General features: G+C 31.0%; 2 protein-coding genes across 4 annotated transcripts in view; both read left to right on the forward strand.

The window, feature by feature from the left end:
- LOC142321829 (uncharacterized) overlaps positions 1-13,440 on the forward strand; it is a 31,804-nt gene extending 18,364 nt beyond the window's left edge. For all 3 annotated transcript variants that reach the window (XM_075360274.1, XM_075360275.1, XM_075360276.1), the window contains exons 6-9: positions 3,186-3,321; positions 9,133-9,288; positions 10,457-10,620; positions 13,277-13,440. In XM_075360274.1, coding sequence (XP_075216389.1) covers positions 3,186-3,321; positions 9,133-9,288; positions 10,457-10,620; positions 13,277-13,408 — 588 coding nt within the window. In that variant the 3' untranslated portion in view covers positions 13,409-13,440. The remainder of the gene's footprint in view (positions 1-3,185; positions 3,322-9,132; positions 9,289-10,456; positions 10,621-13,276) is intronic.
- A 4,810-nt stretch (positions 13,441-18,250) lies between these two features.
- The window catches only part of LOC142321181 (uncharacterized), a 34,208-nt gene continuing 29,506 nt past the window's right edge, over positions 18,251-22,952 (forward strand). The window contains exon 1 of the mRNA XM_075359174.1: positions 18,251-18,654. Coding sequence (XP_075215289.1) covers positions 18,251-18,654 — 404 coding nt within the window. The remainder of the gene's footprint in view (positions 18,655-22,952) is intronic.

Genomic DNA, 22,952 nt, shown 5'->3' on the forward strand with positions numbered 1-22,952 from the left:
ATTTGATTTTACAGTAAACTCACCAAATACATAACAAAAGGCATCTATATCATTTACACAATTTTGAGGCATTATGACACTGAACTGTTAAAAAACTTAAGACTGCAATAAGACTAAACAAAATTAATTCATTCCTAAATCCAATGCTTAATACAAACAACACAGGTGTGTTTTCAGCTACATGTTTTGACCTGCACAGACATGATTAATCTTGTCCAGGAAGGCTCACTCTTCAGTATTAGATATGATAGTCATAATATGTGACTATGATATGATTTAATTCTTTGTCTAGTATTGTTTATTTATAGCTTACAAATTATGTTAACAAAATTAGTAACAGTAAAAAATTAGCTAATAAAATACAATAATAGTAGCTTAAAATGATAACTGTACATTGAAAAATGAAAAAGTCCTTTACTTAAAATTTAAACATTCTTCAAAAATGGTGGGTGATAGAAAGATTCTGAGTTCATATTTGTTTTACTAATCAAAAAACAGATTAAAATCATGTATCGCATGTTAGGAAACAAACATTTTGTTTATCAGTGTAAGTATTAATAAATCAATATATTTAAATTAAAAAAAGGTGATGAAGTCTGATTCGAACCAATGTGAAATACTTCCTTTACTTTGTACAAGGAAGTGAAAAAAACACAACAAAATTTAGCAGAAAAATTTTATGAATTTGAAAAATTTAAAACAGCTGTTTTTAGTACATTAAATTTAGACTTTTGAAAAATTAGGTTTGCAACACTAACTGTATGCTTTAATTGTTCTCATAAAAATGTGATGACATGTTAATATAATAAATAAATGTTGTATGGTTTAGTTGTATTAGATATAATTTGATTGTGTGTAATTGCTTTTGAGATTCAAGATATGAAGTTTTTGTATTTGTTGAGCTGTATTTACATTTTTCCAATTGAATCTGAAGTTAAAAAAAGTGAAATTCCATTTGAATTGAATTCTTTGTTTTGAAAAATGCTGTGTCTCATCACTTATGCAAACATGCTGATAGGATTCCTGTTATGGCTTTTGCAATGGAAGTTCTCCAGCAGCAACGGAAGAATACTGACATAGGTATCCTGGATGTACAGTTCCACACAAAGTATTTGTAGAATTTTTAATGATATTTTGGAGAATGGTACATTCATGTATCATCTGAACATCAATCGGTACATTGTGATGGAAGGGAAACATTCTTAGTACAGCTTATCCCTAAATGAGCAGGCAAAGAATTTCTATACAATTCAATTCCACAAAGTACAGTATTGGATCAACAGTGGAGGACATTACATGTTCACAGACTGTATCCTTATTACATTCAAAAAGTTTAACACCTCCAGCTTGGTGACCATGTTAGACAACTGCAGTTTTGTCAATGGGTTAACAATAATTACCATTTAATATATTAATACTATTTTCAGACAAAACTACTTTTACCCATAATGGCATAAAAAAGCATACTGAATTCACATTGTTGTCCAAAGAAAACTAACATACTGTAGTTGAATCAAATTTCCAGCTATGATTTTCAGTGATGTTTAGTGTGGCATTGTTGACAACCAATTAATATGCTTTTTCATACTAGAATAATGTTACAAATAGTGTCATAGTAAAAAATAATCTTAAATTTTTGAATAATGAATTTCTTACTTTGCGTGGAAATTCTTATTGGCAAAATAAATTGAAAAGTTCTATTGACTTGATGGAGCACCAACACATTTCATAAATGAAATAAGGTAATTCTTAGATGAAAATTCTTGATCACCAAACTTTATTCTGTTAGATTACTGTTTATGGGGATGGATGAAATGCAAATTATACTAGCAAAAAGTAGATACTGGTGAAGAATTGATCGCTCACATTCTAAATGCTGACATTGTCATCAAGGAAACTGAAGATATTATAGAAATTTTTTGCTAGCTATAACTCGATAATAGAGGATTTTTTTCAAACATATGTTTGCATGAACTTTTTTCTTATTTCAAGCCCTACAATCAATTCTGAAATTATTTCCTTTCCCTTCTGAATTACTGTGTGTGTGTGTGCGCGCGTGCGTGTACATGCTGGGTAATATGATTAATATATACTGAGTAACACCACTTCTTATACATATAAATAACAACCGCCAAACACAGTAACAGAAAAATCTAATACCATTAGACGACTTTTGTGAGATTCAGCTTCAACAGTCAGTACATAGTTCTATAATAACATCAACATTTAACAAAAACAAAAGAAGAACAACCACAAAATTTGTAAGTCGACACATTGCCATACTGGAATGATGTAAATATAAAACGACTATTGGTGTTAGTTTTATTACGTTTTTTTTGGTTCTTCTTTTACTGTGTTTAACTTGTTTTTTTCAAGTTTAATTAGCACTATAGTCAAAATGCTAATGAATAATTTAAATTTTGAGAATGGTTTTTATGTATATATAAAAACCATCCACGCTACAAATCATCTATTTTATATGTATATATATATACATATAAAGAATAAATATATTTGTTGAAAAGTTAACTAATATATAAAATTTAAATTCACAAACTGACAACTTTTCATATCTATAATGGGTCTCTAAAATGATTTTTATTAGATCTGCACTGGATTAGAGAATAGAAATTAAATTCATTTCATTGTTTTTTGCTCATCCTCATTATGATGAAATACTTTAGCTGGTGTGTACAACTAGCTGTTGTTCTCAGAGAGTTGATCTTCAACAATACCACATTCACAAAGACTTTCTTAACTTTGACAAATCATTGAATTTATCAAATTAAATCAAAAATATCAAAGAAATGTTAGAACTATATATCTGGACATTTTTAAAAATCTAAAAACTTAATACAATCATTTCTTTACTGTTTGAAACCAGCACGGAGGTTGGTGGCATAAGATGTGTCTCTATAATTCATTAATTATTTTTTAAAAAGATGTTCAGAAACTAAAACTAATTAATTTGCTTTTCATTAGTTTCTGTAAGATCACTTCTTTTTTTTTATTAAAATGTAAAAATAATTAACATCCATCCAGATGTAAATATATATATCAAAATGGTTAAAATTTGAGTTCTGAAATTTAAATTAAGCAATAACAGTCATAAAAAGTTAATTATTAAGAAGAATTTTGTTATCTTCAGAACTTCTTTTACTCTTATAATTCAATTTATGTTTTAGCATTTAAAAAATGAAGTAGCTGAAGATGATAATCTGTCATTATTTCCATACAAATATGATGAAATCCCAGTTTTTACTTCTATGAATTTTCTCGGAAAAGATGTATGGTATGCAGAGTTCTTGTTCACAGATCCAGGTATATATATATATATATATATATATATATATTTTTTTTTTTTTCTTTTTTATGCCTATTTTATTTAATTTATTCTATTTTATTTCTTTTTTATTTGTAAATATTGTTTAGAGTGGGTGCAGAAAGTAGTAAGTTTTATAAAGAATTTTTTTTCTTTTCTAAGAGCATTTTATACCTCAAGGCTTATAACTTCCAACATAGATTTATCACCTATCTCTAGCAGTAAGTCACTTCTAATTTGTTTCGCTTAACTTTTAATAAAAATTCTAAGAAAAGTTGACTTAAGGTAAAATATTTTTTTCCTTCAGAAAATTTAAGCCCTTATCACCAATTTTAAAAGCAGTAATATAGTTTCAATTTTATTTTAACTTTAGATATAAAATATTAAATATTTATTTTTAAATTTATAACGTTTTTCTTTTTTACTTTTAATCATGAATGTAATATTACTTATACCTTAAGTGATTTTTTTTTTAAATATTAGAACTAGTAGCTCTTTGTTTAAAACTTATCTGTATTTCTTTAACTTGTACAGCTGTTATAAGTGATATAATTTTTTTTTTGACTTAGGTAGATATATTTTTAGAATATGATTGAAAAACGTATAAGATTTGTATTGGGTCTGTTCATTTAGTATATAGTTGTGTGCTTATGTATTTCATATGTTCAAGCACATTAAAGCATAGCCCATCTTTAGGTGTGAGGTCCTGGGTTCAAATCCCAGTCAGGCATGTCATTTTCACACACGCTACAAATCATTCAACTCATCCTCTGAAGCAATACCTAATGGTGGTCCTGAAGATTAGATTTAAAAAAAGTATAATTTAAAAGTACAGAAGCATAATACAGAGCGTTTCATAATGTTCTTAGGAGTTACAAAAATTCAGTACAAAAAAGTATTTCACTTACCTAAATGAAAGTTGTACGAGGTGATGCAGGGACTCAAACAGTTTTTGTCAAAATCTATAAATGTTCAATATGTGCTCCTCTGGTGACACAACACACATCAACACGAAAGTCTAGCTCTTGCCAAACTTGTTCTAACATGTCATTTTCGATAGAGTTGATTGCATTGATTATGCGATCCTTTAGCTCAGCGATATGGTGCGGCATTGGTGGGATAAACACCTTATCTTTCACGTAACCCCAGAGAAAGAAATCACATGACGTGAGATCTGGTGATCTTGGTGGCCACAGCATAATGTGTTGGTCTTATTCAGATGCACGTTCTATCCAGTGCCGAGGTAATGCTGTGTTAAGGTACTATCGAACCTCGTTATGAAAGTGGGCAGGACAACCATCTTGCTGGAAAATGAAGTCGTTGAGTAGCTGAGGCATAAGCCATAATTGTAACATATCCAGGTATATCATGCCGGTTACTGTCGTTTCCATAAAAAAGAACGGTCCATACACTGCCTCACGAGAGATCGCACAAAACACGTTTACTTACGGAGAATCCCGAATGTTCCACATAAACGTGTGGGTTTTCAGTTCCCCAAACTCGCACGTTATGACGGTTTACTTTGCCGCTAATATGGAAAGTAGCTTCATCGCTTAAAATTATCTTGTTTAGAAAACCTTCATCTAAAACATCTTTTCCTGTAACTGTAAACAAAAATCGAGCCTATGTGTTTTATCTCCATCAGAAAGACGCTGGATTAATTGAAGATTGTACGGTTTGCATAATAAACGTTTACGGAGAACTCTCCACACTGTTGTTTTCAGAATTCCTAATTCTCTGCCTGCAGCCGCAGTCGATTTTGATGCGCTGCGAATGAAACTTGGACGCACATGTTCGACATTGACTTCTGAGGTTGATTGACGACTAGTTGATTTTCGCTTAGACAAGCAACCAATTTCACTGAATTGTTTATACCATGCACAAATTGAATTGTCACTTGGTGGCTCCTTATGAAATTTCGAACGAAATGAACATTGCACAGAAATTACTGACTTTGATAAGTGAAATCTAACACACAAAACGACTTCTCGCTTCCCGTGGCCATTTTCTCTACTGTCGATGCCTAGCGAGCAAATGGTTTACTAACTGCGTAGTATATGTCGAAAAAACTATTTGAAGTACTCTTTCGTACAGTACTTGTTTTATTCTTATGAGTGAAATAGTTTTTTTGTTAATGAATTTTTGGAACTACGAAGAACATTATGAAACGCCCTGTATGAATCTTAAAAAGATTAATTTCGCTAAAATAATACAATATATATACAGGCAATTGCTGTGGCAGTTCCCTTTTTTTATTTATTGAGTATGGAGTACACACCACACTGCCTACTACTGATGTGAACGAGATGATGTATTATTATTATGTACTGATCAGAATAAAAGATTTATTTATTTATTATTAAATTACCATGAATTAATTTATTAATATTAGTCTCCTCCTCTATGAATCATGAGACCTTGCCGTTGGTGAGGGGGCTTGAGTGCTCAGGGATACAGAGTAGCTGGACCGAAGGTGCAACCATATCGGAGAGGTATCTGTTGAGAGCCAGACTAAGGAATGATTCCTGAAAGAGGGCAGCAGCTCTTTCAGTAGTTGTTAGGGGCGTAAGTCACAATGACTTAAACGGCCATATCAACATCACTCAGTCCTCTGAGTACTGCGCAGTTGAAAGCAATGGAAAACTACAGCTGTTTTTTTTTTCCAAGAAAATGTGGCTCTGCATTTTCAAAAGCAATAATGGAGGCGCCTTCCTTGGTAAAATATTCCGGAGGTAAAATAGTCCCCTGTTCGGATCTCCGGGTGGGGACTACTAAGGAAGGGGTCACCAGAAAAGTAAAAAATAACATTCTACGAGTCGGAGCGTGGAATGTTAGAAGCTTAAAAAAGGTTGGTAGGCTAGAGAATTAAAAAGGGAAATGGATAGGGTAAACGTGGATATAGTAGGAATTAGTGAGGTTCGGTGGGAAGAGGAAGGCGACTTTTGGTCGGGTGACTTTAGAGTAATTAACTCAGCGTCAAATAATGGGCAGGCAGGAGTAGGTTTCGTGATGAACAAGAAAATAGGGAGGAGAGTGGAGTATTTCAAGACGCATAGCGATAGAGTCATTGTAATAAGGATAAATTCAAAACCTAAACCGACAACGATTGTTAACGTCTATATGCCTACAAGCGCCCATGATGATGATGAGGTAGAATGTGTATACGAAGAGATTGATGAAGCAATTAAACACATAAAAGGAGATGAAAATTTAATAATAGTTGGAGATTGGAATGCAAGCATTGGAAAAGGCAAGGAAGGAAATACGGGCTGGGCAAAAGGAATGAAAGAGGGGACCGACTTATAGAATTTTGCACGAAGTATAATTTAGTAATTGCCAACACCCAATTTAAAAATCATAATAGAAGAATATATACTTGGAAAAAGCCAGGCGATACTGGAAGGTATCAGATAGATTATATCATGGTTAAGCAAAGATTTAGAAATCAACTCGTTGACTGCAAAACTTACCCTGGAGCAGACATTGATAGCGACCATAATTTGGTGATAATGAAATGTAGATTGGGGTTTAAAAACCTGAAGAAAAGGTGTCAGATGAATCGGTGGAATTTAGAGAAGCTTGAGGAAGAGGAGGTAAAGAAGATTTTTGAGGAGGACATCGCAAGAGGTCTGAGTAAAAAAGATAAGATAGAAAATGTAGAAGAAGAATGGGAGAATGTTAAAAAGGAAATTCTTAAATCAGCAGAAGCAAACTTAGGCGGAATAAAGAGAACTGGTAGAAAACCTTGGGTTTCAGACGATATATTGCAGCTGATGGATGAACGTAGAAAATATAAGAATGCTAGTGATGAAGAAAGTAAAAGGAACTATCGGCAATTAAGAAATGCTATAAACAGGAAGTGCAAACTGGCGAAAGAAGAGTGGATTAAAGAAAAGTGTTCAGAAGTGGAAAGAGAAATGAACATTGGTAAAATAGACGGAGCATACAGGAAAGTTAAGGAAAATTTTGGGGTACATAAATTAAAATCTAATAATGTGTTAAACAAAGATGGTACACCTATATATAATACGAAAGGTAAAGTCGATAGATGGGTGGAATATATTGAAGAGTTATACGGAGGAAATGAATTAGAAAATGGTTTTATAGAGGAAGAAGAGGAAGTTGAGGAGGATGAAATGGGAGAAACAATACTGAGATCTGAATTTAAGAGAGCATTAAAAGATTTAAATGGCAGAAAGGCTCCTGGAATAGATGGAATACCTGTAGAATTACTGCGCAGTGCAGGGGAGGAGGCGATTGATAGATTATACAAACTGGTGTGTAATATTTATGAAAAAGGGGAATTTCCGTCAGACTTCAAAAAAAGTGTTATGGTAATGATACCAAAGAAATCAGGGGCAGATAAATGTGAAGAATACAGAACAATTAGTTTAACTAGTCATGCATCAAAAATCTTAACTAGAATTCTATACAGAAGAATTGAGAGGAGAGTGGAGGAAGTGTTAGGAGAAGACCAATTTGGTTTCAGGAAAAGTATAGGGACAAGGGAAGCAATTTTAGGCCTCAGATTAATAGTAGAAGGAAGATTAAAGAAAAACAAACCAACATACTTGGCGTTTATAGACCTAGAAAAGGCATTCGATAACGTAGACTGGAATAAAATGTTCAGCATTTTAAAAAAATTAGGGTTCAAATACAGAGATAGAAGAACAATTGCTAACATGTACAGGAACCAAACAGCAACAGTAGCAATTGAAGAACATAAGAAAGAAGCCATAATAAGAAAGGGAGTCCGACAAGGATGTTCTCTATCTCCGTTACTTTTTAATCTTTACATGGAACTAGCAGTTAATGATGTTAAAGAACAATTTAGATTCGGAGTAACAGTACAAGGTGAAAAGATAAAGATGCTACGATTTGCTGATGATATAGTAATTCTAGCCGAGAATAAAAAGGATTTAGAAGAAACAATGAACGGCATAGATGAAGTCCTACGCAAGAACTATCGCATGAAAATAAACAAGAACAAAACAAAAGTAATGAAATGTAGTAGAAATAACAAAGATGGACCACTGAATGTGAAAATAGGAGGAGAAAAGATTATGGAGGTAGAAGATTTTTGTTATTTGGGAAGTAGAATTACTAAAGATGGACGAAGCAGGAGCGATATAAAATGCCGAATAGCACAAGCTAAACGAGCCTTCAGTAAGAAATATAAGTTGTTTACATCAAAAATTAATTTAAATGTCAGGAAAAGATTTTTGAAAGTGTATGTTTGGAGTGTCGCTTTATATGGAAGTGAAACTTGGACAATTGGAGTATCTGAGAAGAAAAGGTTAGAAGCTTTCGAAATGTGGTGCTATAGGAGAATGTTAAAAATCAGATGAGTGGATAAAGTGACAAATGAGGAGGTATTGCGGCAAATAGATGAAGAAAGAAGCATTTGGAAAAATATAGTTAAAAGAAGAGACAGACTTATAGGCCACATACTAAGGCATCCTGGAATAGTCGCTTTAATTTTGGAAGGACAGGTAGAAGGGAAAAATAGTGTAGGCAGGCCACGTTTGGAATATGTAAAACAAATTGTTAGGGATGTAGGATGTAGAGGGTATACTGAAATGAAACGACTAGCACTAGATAGGGAATCTTGGAGAGCTGCATCAAACCAGTCAAATGACTGAAGACAAAAAAAAAAAAAAAAAAAAAATATTAGTCTAAGACAGTCAAAGTAAATGAAGTGACTATATACTCAAGAGCTTTTTAAATTTTTAATTTTTGGCAAGGAGTTAATTTTTTATTCAAAAATCTTAGTAAATATAAGTTGATTATTAATGTATTTTTCTTTACAGAAAATTTGTTACCAGGAGGCTCAGGCAAAATCAATAAAAAGTTGGTAGCTGATGGACTGTGGGCTAAATTTGACCATAAATGGGTTGAAATACCCAAAGATGAATGTGAAATAAGAAAACAGGGTTGGGTGAGACAAGGATTTGTACCATGGATGGGTATTGTTATTTTTTACCATTGCATTATTTTTTTACTAAAATAGCTGTTCAAGATTGTTTGAATCCTGAAAATGTGGAAATTTTTAAATATTAATTTATATTGCCCAAATGTTTATAATTATGAATTGAGAATGACAAAACTTGAAAATAATAAACTAATTTAAAATATGTTCTACAAAAATAAATTTTCTTAGTTTATAATTAAATTTTATTAATACTTAATACTTATTTAATTTACTTAATTAATACTTATGTTAAACTTGGTTAAATATGATATTAAATAAAAATATTGCTGAATAATTTTCACCAATGACTGTCTTAATGGTAAATTCCATTTTTCATGTTATGTTTAGCTTCATTGTAAATGTCTGTTACTGACACAGTCTCATACAGTGACACTGTCTTTGATAGTGTCTGGCGTTTCTTTGTTCTTTAGGATTAATGTCTATTTGTAATATTAAATTAAAATACCAAAACACAAATGGAATTAATAGATTTACTAAGTGCATATTTTAATGTGAAGAATAATAAAAAAACAAAATTTTAAGGCCTTAAACTGTAAAATAAAAATTTCATTTTTACAAGGTAGCAAAAGGAATGAACTTTAGACTAAGCAGAAGTAATTTCATTCATATTAGAAGTATATTTATTAATTTATTTATTTATAATATTATATTTATTTATTCATAACATAATTTATGAGCTTTTTTTTTGCAACAAGAGAAATTCATCAGAAATATCCTGCAGCCTTTAGTCAATTCATGGAGAAAAATATTAAAATGGAATTGTTTTTAAGCACAAAACAAGCAATTTAGCAATGAAAAAATAAGTCATGAATAGTAATAGACTAATAATTCAACCTATTTTTTCCTAATTGTTTTTCAGTGATGTGCAGTTAATAATTATTTGTACACAAACAATTGTTCGTGTACAAATTTTTTAAATATGTTGTGTCCCCCAAAAATGTCAAGTATACAAATTTCACCAGTGTTGGTTTCACTAATTCTAATGTAATTTTGTAGTTAATTATTAATATATGCCAGGAAATTTACATACTAAGTATAATTATCTACTATGAACCCATAAAAATAATGAAAACAAAATTGTACAAAAGATGTAAATTCATATAGTTTAATAGAAGTCATAATTATTTAAATTTATATTTCAGGACTTCATTATTCACTTACAAGAAATGATAATTGTGCCTCATTTGTTCCGTATTTACCCTTTTATGAAAAAGGAAAATTAATTGGCTTGTCATTTGCTCCTTTTGGAAGATATGATATTGTAGAAAGAGATTGGTTTGAGGATCCTCCTGTTGTCATTACTAAAGTAAGTTATTGTCTATGCACATAGAATAAAAATATGTCGAATATTTTTTATTTAATTATTATTAATATTAATATTTTTTATAATGAAAAATTTTGTTGGCATGGATCTATTAATTTTATAAATTTTCCTGAACTCACCTTTGAGTGCATACTAATGTACCACTATAAGGTATATTGCTATCTGAGTGGTAAGTAATGATATAATTTAATCTTTAAAATTATTTTCAAGGTTAATTAAAACAAAATAAATGCTTTTTTTGTCATTCTTATAATAAGCTTTTGTCTGCAAAAGAACTTATGTCTGTCAACCTATAAAATATTTATTAAACACTCTTCAGTTATTGTTATCGAACACTACTATTTTGCTTTTACACCAAACTTGAAATTGTAAAATTACTAACTTTGTCTGCTAATACCCGCCAATATTTATACCTCCCTTTCTGCAGAACCAGTACCTGACATGTCTTGTTGATTGTTCAAGGGTAATAATTTTTTATTGTCCACGCCTTCTACATTTTCTTTTAAGTCCTTTTCCAGAAAAAATCCCTTTGCTGTTCTTTCTAGATTTTTATTTTTTTATTTTCTCTCTCTTCTTTCTTTCAGGAAAAAACCCGTTACTGTGATCCTGTTACAATATTAATTATGTTTTAGTTATGAGAAAACAAAAAAAATGAATGATTAGTATCAACTTTTTTTTTAAATATGCAATTAAAATTAACAAATAGTATAAATAAAACGTCACTCATGCCTTGGTAATTTTTGTAAATCATAACAAGGTCATTTAACTATTTCAGTAAGTCCTGTTGATAGTTTAAATCCTTACAACGGAAACGTTCAGTGATATGCAGATAAACTTAATAGTTATTGTTACTGATATAATAGGAGATTGGAAGATTTTTTTTTTGTAGCCATTAATGATAATTGTATAAAGATGAAAAATTCATAAAACTTAATGAAAATAACACTATGATGAAAATAGTTTTATATTTCTCTTACTAAACTAATGTCAAAAAATGTAAGCCTCTTACTGTTATGAAAATGGAAGTGGATGATTATAGATGATATCATTCTTGCAGAAGAATCAACCATTTTTTATATTAGTAGGGTTAAGGAGAAAAATTAATGGCTGTTAAGGGATTTTATAGCAACAGCCCAAGGAAACCTACTACCTGTTAATTACACTACCAAAGAGTGAAAATATCTTAACATAATGTTGAAAGGCATCAAAAAAAAGAAAGAAAAAGGATGGCTATCCTATGTAATAATAAAAAAGAGCCATCTAGGTTTGGATATTAAGTAAATCTTTTTGTATACAATTTTGGGAGCATAAGCTTTTTTTCAATTTATCTCAAGTATTTCTTAAAATTATTGCAATATAATATAAAAAGTAATTCTTGAGTATATTGTTACTTAAAAATTACATGTTTTCCTTTGAACCAGCAGGCCTACAACTTAATTTTTACTAGCAGTATCAAATTTTACCATTACAAGTATGTTAAAGTAAAAAAGTGAAATGAGGCGTTAATAAATTGTATTGTTTCAATGTAATACAAACTGCATTGTTGTAAATTAAGAGCTGATTTACTCAACTAAATTTTTAATACATTTTTTAATAAATATTCTCGCAGTTGATGTAACTGTTTAATTTGTTGTTGTGTTGTTAATTATTAATAGTTTGTATTATCAATATTATAGCGCTGTTTGAATTTGTTATTGCATGCATTATGAATGTAAAATGCAACAAAATTGTCCAAGCACCTCATTTTTCCTTTGTCACCCAGTACATAACACTAAGAAGATGGCTTGAATTAATTTAATAACTTTTACAGTAGTAAACCATAATTTGAAGGTAATATCAGTCTGATAATTTTATAACAATTCTGTAATTGTAAAAATCATTAAAAAAGATATAATAATCACTAAATAATTATTTTATTTTATCTCAACAATGCCACATTTTTAATGTACATCATCATATAGAATGTAAAATAGAATAGAATAGTATATAGAATAGTAAGTATAGTAAGTAATACTTATATATAATAGTAAGTATCATATAGAATAGTAAGTAGAAATTAAAATTAATGCAAGTAAAATGTTTAAATCTGCTTATATAGCAAAATATATAAAAAATTATAAATTTCATTAAAAATAATGTTTGGTCTCCATTCCACATAATTATTAGAAGGCAGAATTTAGTTCAGTCACAAGCACTAAGTTATGATGTGGTTTGTCAGTTTTAGGATTTCAAGTTTAGCAAGTCAAGTGGTTTGTAGCTGAAAAAAAATTACATGCTAGATAAATGTAATGATAGTTGAGATTTGTGACAAAGAAAAATATTGTTCAAGTTCATTGAACAAAGTTTTCAAAGTTAATAAGGAAAATTATCCAGAAGTTTTCTAGCTATGTAACTGAAGTAGCTATAGTAGAAACTGCATAAAAATTATCACTGTTAAACCAAACTACTTGTAAGATCTGCAATTTATTATATTATTTATTATTCAAATAACTGGATACAAACTTCAGTCAAATTTAGGTTGGGAAGAATTTGCCTTAGGTGTTAGATTATTTGACCAAACTGATTTCTTATTATGATGTTCAATTTAATTTAATTTAATCTTTTTATTAACATTTTTATAACAAATATGTTTTTGCAGGCCATTTTACCGAATGGAGCGGAAGTATGCATGTTGGACTGGTCTGTTAAATATCGTGTCGCTAGTTTTCACTTTTACTTTATAAAAAGTCCAAGACATATACTTAAGAAACATTCAGCAGAATGTACATAAATTTATTTCTAATAAATATTTTTGATTTCAAATATTTGTTTACTTTTTATTAAAATTTTTGTAGAAAAAATACTTGTTCCATTAACCATTCACTCATGAACAGTTATGACATTAAGCATTTATTTTATATTTTTCTACTCATCTTTATGTATATTGATACTATACTTTATTATCATTTATGGAATTAACTCATGACATCATGAATGATTACTATTATTTTTTTTTAACCTCCTCTACCACCTCTACAGCGATTGCTTACTATCCTAAGTAGGCCAGAATGTTATTCAGCAAGAAAAAGAGAAGACGTATAATGGCAAACAGCTATGCAGATCAATAAATAAATAGGAATTAAAAAATAAACAACTATACTTAAAAAGGTTTTAGACACAGATTTACAAGGTCACAAAGATCAATGTTTTATAGGGTAATTGAAAATTTACAAGTAGAATAGTAGTTTCTACTTGTTACACATAATTTTGTAATTTATTAATTAAAGAATATCATTTGGAATTAATATAATTTCTTATAAAATTTTGTATATTTCTCAAAATTTTGATTAATACACTTTAAATTTGTTCAAGATTTGATTGTGCATATAATTTACAAATTTACAAAGAAATAAATTTCAAATTACATATTCAAAAATTGTATATTATTGTTCTTGATATATCTAAATGCATATATACCCATATTTATTACCATCGTAATTGAAGGGTTAAAGTAAAAGTGCTCTAAGTGCCAAAAAAATTGTAATTTAATATATTCATACAAACATATAGTTTATAATCTATGGTCACTAATTTTTACGTAAATAGTGGCCAAAGTGCCAAATATTTATATGTAATTTGAAAAAGCTGTCTTGGTAAATAGTGTGAATTGTATGTGCTTGGTGCAATGTAAATAATTCACTGTAGAAAAAAGTGGAGGCTTGCTACATCTAACAGTTCATGTTATAAGCAAGTGGTGGGCAAGCCATAGAATTCTTTGCATTATTAGAGCTGAGTGCATTATTCGATATGATAAAAGCGTTAACATCAATATTAGAACCAAAGTCATTTTTTTTATTATTATTTTAGTTTGGTTGCAATATAGGCTTAATATTATGTGCAAATTCAAAGACATCAGAAAACATCATTGCATGATCTGAACTAGTTTGGTGGCAAGCGCTGTGATTATGTGAAGGTCTCACACACGTACACTGTTACATGCATGTTACTAAGATTTTTGAGAAATCACAACTGATAACAGCATGATACAGGATAACAATTGTGAAACTGTTTCAATACCATATTTTCAAAAATTAGTTTTTGAATCTCCATTCAAATCAGTATGATTTCATCTTGTCTTTCACTATTTCAGAAAGCTTCATAAATGGAAAAACTGTAGTCTGACCATTTGATCTGCAATCTATTGTGGACTCATACATTTATACTTTACGATATATATGTAGTTATACATCTAGTGTTCTGTGTGATGACTAATTAAGATATGAAGTTATTGTTTTTCCCTAATTTTCACTAACTTTAAAATAGCATTATTATTAAAAATTATAGAAATGAAAATAGTGTTTCAGTAATTGGAACTGTGGCTAGAGCGTAGGGAAAAAAAATTTGATGAGGGGAGAAAAGTAATTAAATAACAAAGTAAAAGTACGTGCCTATACTGTTCTTCCTTGAAAAATTCATCCAATTAGGAGTTTTTTCTAATATACTATAAAAATATTGATTGTGCAAGAAAATATAAACCTATTTACAATCTTTGTTACTAGAGCTAACATGAACTCACTATTTTTCTATTGTTATTATTTGTTTAAGTTAGATTATTATTACTAGTAATTTAACAGCTTAATATAATATATTAAAATATAAAATTTAATACTAAATGATAAAATTCAAATTAAAAAAAAATAGCTATGGCTCAATTTGAAACTCAGTAGGCAGTGTGAAAATCGAATGGCTTAATGTTGTCAACTTTAAACAAAGATTCTTCTTACTCATTTCCTTTTATAACTACTACAATATTGCATTTCAATATTGGTGCAACTGGTATCAAGGAAAGTTTTTTATGTACAAATATAATTTTCTGTTTTGTAAAAATCTTTCGTGGTATACATACTTATATTTTCATCACAAAAAAAAAGTAATTCACAGAATCCCTTTACCTCTGCAGGAGCAGAAGCGTGTGGTTTCTGCACAAGTAGTTTTGAAAGTAAAAAACAATAAATAAGTTAGAGGGTTGTATGAAGATTTTTTTTTTTAATTTTTGGAATGAAAGTGAAAATTTACAATTAAATGTGTGTATTAAGTGATGTGCTACTTAATTTTAATTAATTTAGATTTTAAGTTAAGAACCAGTTATTTGAGGTACACGAAAAACTATAAACAAAATCTACTTATGAATAAGTTAAATTTTAATAAGACAGCAATCAGAATCTTAAATTTTAAAAAATACATTCATTAAATTGCGACCATTTTATGGACGGCCACCTGTTCATGTTCACTGAACATTACTCTTCATAGCCGCTTGCAAAACATTTTTAGTTCTATGATGTCTGTCAACTCCTATAATGTCTGAGGCTTGTTGATGTACTATACACCCTAGGCTTCAAAAACCTCTTAAATAAAATCCAGTGCTATTAATTCAGGGGACTTTGATGGCTGAGTTATGTCATCTTAGGGCTAAATCAAGCGTCTTGGATATATGTTTCTCAATCATCCATTGAAATACATGCTGGCAGTGCCATGTTGTTGGAGCCTTAATTGTTGCTTTTGCACCCCTAAACACTGTAATTCATTTGGCAAAAAGTTACTCAACATTTCACAGCAACGTTCAGATGATATAGGTACTGTTTGTTTTCTTCAAAAATGTACCCGCCAAAACCTGAAACACAGCTCCATTCAATTCTTTTTGCAAGGCAAGTTGTATTTTCTGTCATTTTGGGCTGTTCTTCGGTATTATCAGTGGGTAATTCTTTTCACTGACGTAGTCTAATAAATAAAAATGAGCTTCATCCGACATAATAATATTACTCAAAATTTTTCATGCAACAGTTATTGAAATATGTTACAAAATGTAAGTCTAGAAAAAACTTAAGTCCAAAAGATTCATTTCCAATTTTTGTACACTTTAAAATTTGTACTAAACTTTAAACGACTAACAGTATGTGCATATATATATATGAGCTATTTACAAAGAGTGTAACATACTTTCAGGACATGTTCTACTGATGAATATAATGAAAAAAGTTCATAATGAACAAAGGTTCAGAAAAACTTCATTAGCAAGTGTCAGCTGGCGAAAGATTTCGCTCTAATTTCTGTGCCTGATAAAATTAAGCCAGACTGTAAATTTTGTGATACAAATTATGGAATAAATTTAGTGATTTTATATGAAATCTGACCTTAAAAAACTGGAACTTATTACGATGATTTGAAAGTCAGATTTATCTGTAAGTAAGATAAGATTCAATTGTGAAATTTATTATTAAATTACCATGTAGGGAAAGCCATTATTCTAGTGTAAAAATTAAACAATGTCATTAAATATTCTACCTGAGTATTACTAACTTACATGAAATTTATATTAAAACTTTGCGAAGTTAATGAAAGAGTAAATTATAAATTCTTCAGTTGTACTTTTATAATAAATATAAGTTTGCTTCCATATACCCACCTGTCAATATTTGTAGCCCGTTTACTTACAGAAAATATGTAATTAAATTAGCAGTCAAAAATGAAAGTGTATAAACAAATTTTACTACTGTTCTTACAATACACAAGCTATGTGCAAAAATCAAGAAAATCAAAAAATAAAATTAATCTAAAATTGGATACTGCTTTTACTTGTAGCAGGCTCAATTCTGTTGAACGTTTCTATAGAGAAGGGGTATTATGCAAGACAGTTTTCATTTTACTGTTTCTGTATACATAATTTGAAAGGTGATACAACGCAGTTTTATTTTTGGGCCAAAGATGAAACTGGAGGATGTCCAAATGAGATTTCTTTGGCTTTTGTGAATTTTTTTCACTGATAAGAACTTGGAGGGAACTTATTTGCAGATAGAACAAGAATAGCTATGTCCTTCACATTTTTATATTTATATTTGCTTAATGATGGCCTGAAATACATGTTAAGAATTGTCCTTCACCTTTCTGTAAGAAGACATTCTTGTTACCCTCCTGCAGATGTGATATTTAGCCAAGTTGAAGTAAAAAAGAAGAAGATTTATACAATTTTAGAGTGTTAAACATGTCTGCTGGAATGTTATGTTATTAATGCCTCGAAAATCCCAATCCCCACCTCCATGCAATAATATCTACGCACACGTCTGGGGCAGCCAATGACATGGTACTTCGGTACATTTGCTATGTCAGCCAATGGGGCACTTGTTCTACTCAGGAATTTCTAGTGAAGTATGGGATTGGCAGTTCCGAGCTGGTTGTGGTTGTGCTTCTTAGTTTTGTTCTTTGCAGCGGGGGGACAGAAGGCATGACTGTGATCTGTTTTTCTGGCACTGGGTGGAGTGATGGTGAGTGCTCATCCTTCTTCCCAGTGATGTAGCCAGGTTGAAGATGGGGTGCTGTGAGCTTGCTCTGCCGAAGTTTTGCACTTTCCAGTGTGAGTCAGTCACTTCAACCTTTCGAAGGGATTGCCCATGGGTGAGGGTATCAGAGCCCTTACTACTATGTGCAAGGCATTGGATATCGGTATCATGGGTCATGCAGTAACTGATTCTCCTGCCTATGTTAAAGCTGTGGGAGGTTGGCAAAGGGTCCATGTAAAAACCCTTGTCTTGGAAAGCCTTTAGCTTCGGAAACAAAGCAGAGTACAGAAGTGATAAAAATGAGAAAACAGATCGAACCAAGTTTCGAAGAGTATTGGTATGATTCCAAAATATTTGATGATCAAATGAAAAGAAGGGGATTTTTCAAAAGTAAGTCTTTCATGATAGCTCGATTCATCACGAAAGCTGCTGGTGGAACTATAAGAGAAATAAAAAAGACTGCAGCTGGACTGTTTGTTGAAACTGTTAAAGATATACGATCGTCATGGCTGCTCAAAGCCAAGAAGATCGAAGTCTTAAACATTGAGGTTACACCACAACATACACTGAATTTCTCTAAGGGTGTAGTTTTGTCCAAAGATTTGTTAAATTGTACAGAAGAAGAAGTCGTTGATGAACTTAATGAACAACTCCTTGTTCATGAACAAGGAGTTGGCTTGTTCTACAAGCCAAAGTGTCGAGAGTAAATTAAAACTGGATTCCACAGGTTAAACGTTCCAAAGTAGCGCAAAGTAGGCTCCTTTGTGCTACTTTGAATGTCAGCAATTCGGACCCACAGCAGCATGTTGTATGAGGAAGCAAATCTGTATATTATGTTGTCATCCATTACTCCCTGGTGACCTGTGTATGGATCCACCTGTGTTTGTCAATTGTCATGGGCAACACTCTGCAAGACTAAAAACTGTCCGATCTACAAACAAGAAGCAGCTATACAAGAGATCAAGATTACACAGAAGTCAACTTCTTTAAAGCCAGGAAAACTTGCTTGACAGAGCACCAAAGACTGCATCATATGCACAGGTTAGTGCAGTTCCTGTGGCTACCATAATCTGGTGTCATCTGATGCTGGCAGCAGGAGATCCTCCATGATTTACTGCAAATGATCAGAAGAATCCATCTCCAGGCCTCAGACACCCTGGAGTTTGACATTGAGGCCTTCTGGAAAAGGGAAAAGAAAGAAGAAAGGATGGCCTGAAGGAAACCCTAGGCGATAGATTTTAAAAAGAAGACAGCTTTTATGAATATTTGATGTAATTATTGATGTATTGCCTTAATATAGTTTTTGATATTTAGTGAAAAATTTCAATAGAAACAAATTGTGTAGTGTATTGTTTTTAATGTGTTTTGAAGTGAAGTGACTAATATTTTAATGAGCTTGTTTTTAAGTGGCAAGGGCCCTATACCCCCTTGTCATATTCTATATATTTAGGGTTTTAATATTTTACAAGTCTTTTTCTGGATGATCTTTTCTGACAAGACTAGTTTTCTGACTATGTCGTATGTTTTGATTCGAGTATGAAAGAAATGTGTTCGTTTTTATTTTTTTGCTGTGGAAAGGGGCTAATGTCCACAGTAGTTGAGGCTCCTAAAACCACAAAAAAATTATAATAAATACATTTGAACTACCCGTCCACTTGTGAAAATTAAAGAAAAAATAAATTTTCAGCTCTGTTGGTGATAAAATTGAAAATATTATTCATACTGTATCCTCTCAGAGGAAGTATTCTCATGGATATTGCTGAATGTGTTTTTTCTTTTGTTTTCCTTTTGTATATGTTCCCCAAATAGGCTTTAATTAAAGTGCTTTTTAAATTTCTAATCATAAATTATGTGATAATATTGTGAGTCAATGTTAATTAAGCAACATTCTACCATACGTTTTACAATTAATTATACCGCCTAATAAATTGTTATTACCTACTAAAATATTGTTTATATGTATATATATATATATATATATATACGAGGTGTGTGATAAAAGTAATGAGAACCAATGTTTTTATTTTTTTCAAACAACAATATTACCCCCTTCAAAGTAGTTCCCTTGGGCAGCTATACACCGGTGGAGTCATTGTTCTCACTCCTGGTAGCAGCGCTGGAAGGCTTCAACTGGTTGGGCTTTTAACTGGTCGGTCACAGTCTTTTGAATGTTCTCCAGAGTTCCAAAATGACACCCTTTTAAGAGATGTTTCAATTTCGGGAAAAGGAAAAGTCACAAGGACCCAAATCAGGTGAATAGGGGGTTGAGGAACTGTAAGAATGCGTTTTGAAGTCAAAAATTCCCTGATGGAAATGGCCATGTGATACAGGGCATTGTCATGATGAAGCATCCACTTGTCTGCAATGTCTGGTCTCACGCAAATCACTCTTTTCCTGAGCCTTTCAATGATACCTTTGTAAAACACTTGGTTGACAGTTTGTCCTGGAGGAACAAATTCTTTATGCACGATACCCCTACTGCCAAAAAGCAAATCAGCATGATTTTGATCTTTGATTTGCTAAATCAACATTTTTTCGGTCGAGGAGATGACGGAGTGTGTCACTCTTCTTTTTGCCGATTTGTTTCAGAATCGAACTCAAATATCCAGGATTCATCCATCACCTGTGATCACACGATTGAAGAATTCTTGGTCATTGTCAATCCTCTCAAGATCAACGCACACGTTTCTTCAATTGTCCTTCTGTTCCGTTGTGATGTTTTTCGGCACCAATTTCGCACAAACCTTTCGCATGTCCAAATCGTCTGTCAAAATTTGATGTACGGTGAAAGTGTTTAAATTTAACTGTTCTCTTATCATCCTTATTGTTAAACGACAGTCTGATCTCACAAGAACCCTCACACGCTCAATGTTTTTGTCAGATTTTGAAGTTGAAGGCTCACTCATGTGTATCTGATGAAGCAAATGCATTCCTTTGTGCTTGCTGCGACTACCAATGGGGGCTAGCAAGTGAACTATTGTAGGAGATAATGAAATGAAATTATCTTATGTTTTATGATTTTTTAGGGCCATCTGTTTATATCAAAATATTTGAATTACTGTAGTGTGTTTCAGCTGTCTATGCTATTTCTCGTATAGCAGTGGGAACTTAATTGATAAATTATTATTATCAATTATTATCTTAATTGATAAATATATTGTGATATATCTTTGTTTTTATTTTTATTTTAGCATACGTAACAGGTTTTTTTCATTTTGATGTATTTTTATGTTACTAGGTTTTAGTTTTTAATTGTCAATTTTTAACATTTAGTTATTTAGAACAAAAATATCATGTTCAAGTGATTATAATACCAAAGTGTTTTTCTCCCTGGATAGAAAAAAAGAAGAATGTATTCATATTCTCTGCAAAACTTTTACTGATATTTTGTAGGAAATTATTTAAAAATACAAGGAAATTAAAAGAAAAAGGTATAAAAACTAAAAAAAATATAATTGAATGAATAGCATATTGATTTTAGAAAATACAAATATATATTTTTAATTTTCATGAATACTGTTTTTAAAACCAAAAGGTTTTTAAAAACTTGGAAAATGTACTTTAGTGTTTGTGAAGCTTTCCTGCCAATTTATGTAATTGTAAATATAATGGCAGCCACTGAAAATGCCTAGATAGAACTTTAACTGTATATTAAAAAATAAACTTATTATGATTTTTTTTTTAAATCTGATGTGGGCACCACATGACAACATTTAGTAATGGAAAATATTAGCAACTGTAAAGTTCTGCAGCATCTTGAAATCAATCCACCATCTTAATACTATAAAAACATTTAAAAAAATTGATGAGGACTATTTTTTAGCAAAGCGGAAAAAACAGTTCAAGAAATGGAGAAACAGACAAGCAGAAATAAAAAGCTAAAGCTGGATGATCAGGAAGCTAACACTGATGACCCAGCTTTTGAAGTTGGGCATTTATAAAATAGGCAACTTTAAAAAAAATGTTTATAATTTTTATATCCCATTTTCCAACTGAAGGTAACAACCTGAATTTTTTGTTGTTATTCTGTATGGATATCTTTCATACATCTAGAATTAACAAGATATATAAACAATTATCCATTGAAAAGAATAACAATTCCTAAAAATTGAAAAAAAAAGTACTATTAATTTATATTTCATTAGGGAAGTGGTTTATAGTTATAATTCTTTGTGTATCTAATCTATTTAGAATAAAATGTATCCAGAAAAAATTTGAAGCCTGTAGCATTAATAGTTCCTGAGATAATGGGTCTTCAATATAGCTAAAATTAACATAGCAAAGGTTAGATGTTTACGACGCCCTTACGCAAGAAATAATGCAAAAAACTGTCTGTGACCAAAAGCAGCTCCTTGTAGCTTAGAATTCTATATATTTTAATTCTAGCTTATAATTCTGTACTGCCTAAAGTTAATTCAGGACTGAAGAAAAATTCAATTTGTTTCATTAAAAATGCAAACAAAAAAGTAATGATGCTCAAAGAGACCAACAGGCAAACATGCTGTTTTATTTTTGTAAGCATTTTAACCTGACGTGTTAGTCTAGCTTGTTAAACTCATCATTACAAAATCAGCTGATTTTTGAAGTAGAGATTTCTAAGGTCCAATTCCTTGTAAAGGCAGCAGTTGCTTTTATATGGATTTCAAGCTAGATTGTGAACACCAGTGTTCTTTGTTAGTTGTATCTCAATTAACCACAAGTCTCAGGAGTGGTTAGTCTGAATCTGTTCCAGATTATGTCGGCCTCCGTGGTAGTGTCTCAGCCTTTCATGTAGAGATCCCAGGTTCTAATCCCAGTCTGGCATGGCAATTTCACAAATGCTATAAATTATTCATCTCATCATCTGAAGCAATTCACAATGGCAGTCCTAGAGGTTAAACAAACAAAAAAAAATTGTTCCAAATTACATGTTTACAATACATTTACTCTTAGCACTACCCGTGCAGCTACATCATGACTAGAAAGCCTAGAATGACTAGAAAGGTAATTACATTTATCCAT

The sequence above is a fragment of the Lycorma delicatula genome, chromosome 3 (genome assembly GCF_047948215.1).
Source record: "Lycorma delicatula isolate Av1 chromosome 3, ASM4794821v1, whole genome shotgun sequence".
In the NCBI taxonomy this organism is placed as follows: Eukaryota; Metazoa; Arthropoda; class Insecta; order Hemiptera; family Fulgoridae; genus Lycorma; species Lycorma delicatula.